The sequence below is a fragment of the Nansenia antarctica genome, assembly GCF_963989245.1.
Source record: "Nansenia antarctica genome assembly, chromosome: 19".
In the NCBI taxonomy this organism is placed as follows: Eukaryota; Metazoa; Chordata; class Actinopteri; order Argentiniformes; family Microstomatidae; genus Nansenia; species Nansenia antarctica.
Window position 1 is genome coordinate 17,126,871 of NC_137692.1, and position 5,000 is coordinate 17,131,870.

Here is a 5,000-nt window from a genome sequence, read left to right on the forward strand (position 1 = left end):
AAGAGGGTGAAATATGGGTTTTTCAAGAGCGTAAAAAAGCTAATGTAAGGGTCACTGGACACACACGCACACACCAGAAAACAAGCAGACACACACATACATGCGCGCACACACACACACACACACACACACACACACACACACACACACACACACACACACGCACACACACACACACACACAAGAGAACAAGCAGAAATCGGAGAAAGGAGAGGATAGACTATTAAAAGTGTCGTCCCATTAGCCAATTCTGTGTACATGGACACGTTTCAATTGGTCAAAATGGACTCCAAGCATTTGGCATCTGCCATCATGACTCCAATGGACTTCCTACTATTATCTCACACCCACTGTTGTTACCCCTTTGGGGTCACTCCTTCCAGGGAGTCTCACCTTGGGAGAGGAGGCCAGGTCCTTCCCCACCACGGCTGCCAGAGAGGTGGGCCCGCTGGGCACGGACCTCTCCTTCTCTACCCCCTCTCTGGGTTTAGGGACTGGGGGGCTGGGGCCGGAGCTGGGGGGTAGGGGGGCTCTCCTCTTCTGGCTGCTGACGTCTGGGCTGGCAGGGCTGGAGCTTCGCGGCTCGTAGAAGGGGTTGGACCTGAGGGGGGTAGTGGTAGAGAAAGAGGGGCGCGGAGAAGGGAACAGAGAAATGTCTCGTCAAATATGATATGTTATTGGACAATCCAGGCATGATAGGCAAGTCATTTTAAGTCAAATCCTGACACTCGATGTACCAAGATGGATCAAGCTTAATTTAACGGCCAGTTTGGTAACACACACTTAACACACACTCGACTGACACACTGCTTGTTGGGTAACAGAGAACACAGGTGCTCTGGGGTCATCTCTGAGTGACCTCATGTCCTTGTTACCATGGCTTGACTACTGACAGACACACAGACACACACGCACGGTAAATAATCAATACACAAGCATGCCCGTGGGGGCAGAAACCGGTTACACAGACCCACATCACTCACTCAACACTGTGCATACATCCACGCACACACGCGCACAAACACCCACACAAAGAAGTGAAAGAGAAATGGCTTGTCAATGTATCTGGCTGAGAGACAAGGTTAGGGCCACTCAGTGTCTAATACAGGCCCAGCCAAGTGAAAGGAGGAGAGGAAAGAAAAGCAATTACAACCATACACGATCTGGGCATTTGCCTTTACAAACCTGCGTTGGCTAAAAGACAGATGTGAAAAGACACAGTGAAAACACGAGAGCTGCTCTCTTGAACTCTCTCTGTGAAATTAACTTCTACTGCAAAGAGAGGATAGGACAACAACCAGGCTTTACTCAGTAACCTACTTGCCATTTGTCTAATATAAGAAAAAATAATAATGCTTCTTATGGTTTTGGGTTCCTCTTTACTGGGCACTTAAAACATTTCAAAAGAAAAAAGCGCAACCTGCTTGTGTTCCTCACATCCCACTAAAATGGCAGTTTGAACCCGAACCTCAATACTAACTCGATACTAAATGAATTGTAAAGAATTGTATTTTCATTATTTCAAATGATGTCTACCTTTCCATTCATTTGGGATTGAGACATACAGCCTACAGACATTTGACCATTTTCCAGGTCTGAGAAAATAACGTTGACTTTGGGGTGCCACTGTATGCCACCCTCGTGCTCTGAGAGAACACTCACTGCTCCCCTCCGACGGTCTGACACATTGTTGTGGTACAGGGAGTAGTAGGGGAGAGGGCTGGGGGAGGAGGGAGGGGTGAGGGGACGGAGGGGGCAGACAGGGATGAAGAATGCAATGAACAACAGAGTCCTTGTTTTCGTTGAAAGACCTCTCTCATCACTGTGCTGAGGGGGGCTAGAGGTACCCCTCTAAGACGGAGCAGGAGGCCCTGCCTGGTAACTCCGGCCCTATGCTACACTGCAAAGCCTCACAGACACAACATTGAGACTGGAAACACGTGCATACCACTGCACATATCCATCCATATCCATTGCAGGATATGAACAAAATATAATATTGGGATACTTTTTTGCTAAATATTGAGTTGAATGTACCAAACACGTAAACACTTATTTGTTTCCACTAGACATGGTTGAAAGCAAGTGTCAAAGTTAAGAACAATATCTGAATACTAAGTACTATGCAGTGCTCATGAGTTTTTGCTTTATTGAGTGAGTGTCAAAGACTCTTGCAATACTGATAATAATGTACCGTATGTATAATGTCTGCTGATACAATGATTGTCTTTTTTAACAGTACAGACGTATGGACAACTACTAATAAAGGTTTTATAAATAAACAAAACAATGTTTTTTATAGGATGTACTTTTTTTTTTCTTCCAAATTTAACACAAACTCTATCATTCAAGTTTTTAAAAAAACACATCAATGATCTCATGAACCAAATCTCTGATTGTTTTTTTTTCCTTTTCCTGTGAAACAGAACCAAACAAACTAATTGAGTTCTTTTCACTAAAGACAGACAAAGCTTCATTCACTTGCTCATGAAATGCAGTCGTGTGATACTATGAATTCCATAGCTTTCCAGTTCTGCAAGTCTGAGACTGCTCTAAGCCTCTACTTCCAAGTGAGGAGGAGCCCAGAGTAACTGACAGCGACAAACTTGTCAGGTAAGAGCTACAGTAGGTAGGCGTGTAATCCCTGGACATGACCGCCGCACGCCTCTGCACTTCAAACACGCTGCCGCACCGTATACGCAGAAGAGCTGTGAAGGACGTTTGACAAGACAATCGTTTGCCTTATCAGATAGATTGGCAAAATCTAGTTCACTATAGCAGCTCATGAATTACAGAGATGAAGAGCGGAGTTTAAATATCAGGTTATTTTAATGAGGACCTACTCTCATACCGTCAGCACGCATTTTCTCACAGCAGAGAAGTTGGGGAAATATTTTGGGGCAATTCCATTTCCTGAGGGGGTGCTGCCTAACATGCCTGTCTTTGGATGAACCTTCATTTAGAAATAATTCACGTCTTCATAAAATGGTGTAAGACAAGGAAAACGTGTCAGTGTGTCCGCGAAATTTCATTTTGATTAACTCGTAGGATATCATGTTTCTCAGTTGATTCTGCGCATTTCAGCTACGTTCATGCATTCTCTCACAGCGCTACAGAGATACAGGGAGAAATGTTTTAGTTCAGTCTAACATAAATGAGTGCGAGCCAGCTTTAATAATGTATGGGGTAGGGGTGGTCTAGTGGATGGGGGTAGGGGTGGTCTAGTGGATAGTGAGTTGGACTTGTGATCGGAAGGTTGTGAGTTCAAATCCCGCCTGAAACCACACCACTACTAGTGTGCCCTTGGGTAAGGCACTTAGCCCTCAGTTACTCCAGGGGGAATGTCCCTGTAATTTGTAATTGTAAGTCGCTTTGGATAAAAGCGTCTGCTAAATGGCAAAATTAAAAATTAAATTAATAATGTAACAGAGTGAGTAGGATTGAGACTGGATAGAAATGTAGGGATCATTTGAAGTGGGAGAGCGTGCTGGATAAATTGTCATGCCTTTGTTGAAATAAAAAAAATAAAAAACTTTTAAAAAGTGTCTCTAATCATCTGCCATGCGCTCTCTGCATCCTCTTTGGTGAGAGAAACAATAAGATATTTCTGTTGACGAATATGACAGTATTGAGAAGCTGTGCCAGTAAAATGTACAACCATTATTGAACTAATGCAACTATGGGCGTTAAAAGGGTGGGTCAAGACCCGGTGTTCACGTGCACAAAACGTAGAGTTGATTAGATTTCTAAAAGGGAAACAGGTGTTGGACTGGCGTGCGCACCGTTTTATAAATCTGAATGTTGGTGTGTCTACGTACGCAAGCTTTTTACACCAGGTCTACGCAAAGCTTTATACATGAGGCCCCTGGAGAGGCCGACAAGCCACAGTGTCTCACACCCACTGTGACATTTGGTGGAGGGTGGGTGATGATCTGGGAGTGCTTCAACAAGGCGGGCAGATTTGTCTTCGTGAAGGACGCATGAATCAAGCCACGTAGAAGGTTGTCCTGGAACTTGCTTCCTTCTGCTCTGACAATGTTCCCCAACTCTGAGGATTATTTTTTTTCCAGCAGGACGATGCGCCATGCCACGCAGCCAGGTCAATCAAGGCGTGGATGGAGGACCACCAGATCAAGTCATGGCCAGCCCAATCACCAGACCTGAACCCCATTGAAAACCTCTGGAATGTTATCAAGAGGAAGATGGATCGAACACAGCCGAGCTGCTTGAATGTTTGCGCCAGGAGTGGCATAAAGTCATCCAACAGCAATGTGAAAGACTGGTGGAGAGCATGCCAAGACGCATAAAAGTTGTGATTGAAAATCAGTGTTATTCCACCAAATATTGATTTCTGAATTCTTCCTAAGTTAAACCATTAGTATTGTGCTGTTTAAAAATGTATATGAACTTGTTTTCTTTGCATTATTCAAGGTCTGATTTATTTTTTCTGAAAATAGACGCTCTAAATGACACTGTTTTTGAATTTGGGAGAAATGTTGTCAGTTGTCAAAAAAAGAAAATGCTATGAATTAATTTGAAATAACATCCTACTCACCCACCCACACCCCTGCCCTCTAGTCACCCACCCACACCCCTGCCCTCTAGTCACCCACCCACACCCCTGCCCTCTAGTCACACACCCACACCCCTGCCCTCTAGTCACCCACCCACATCCCTGCCCTCTACTCACACACCCACACCCCTGCCCTCTACTCACACACCCACACCCCTGCCCTCTACTCACCCACCCACACCCCTGCCCTCTACTCACCCACCCACACCCCTGCCCTCTACTCACCCACCCACACCGCTGCCCTCTACTCACCCACCCACACCCCTGCCCTCTACTCACCCACCCACACCCCTGCCCTCTACTCACCCACCCAGACCCTCTACTCACCCACCCACACCCCTGCCCTCTACTCACCCACCCACACCGCTGCCCTCTACTCACCCACCCACACCCCTGCCCTCTACTCACCCACCCACACCCCTGCCCT

General features: G+C 45.9%; 1 protein-coding gene across 1 annotated transcript in view; it reads right to left on the reverse strand.

Annotated features, from left to right (window-relative positions):
- Nucleotides 1-5,000, reverse strand: part of ehbp1 (EH domain binding protein 1) — a 143,230-nt gene that overhangs the window by 68,048 nt on the left and 70,182 nt on the right. The window contains 1 exon segment of the mRNA XM_080548996.1: nucleotides 394-601. Within this exon segment, the coding sequence (XP_080405122.1) occupies nucleotides 394-601 (208 nt within the window).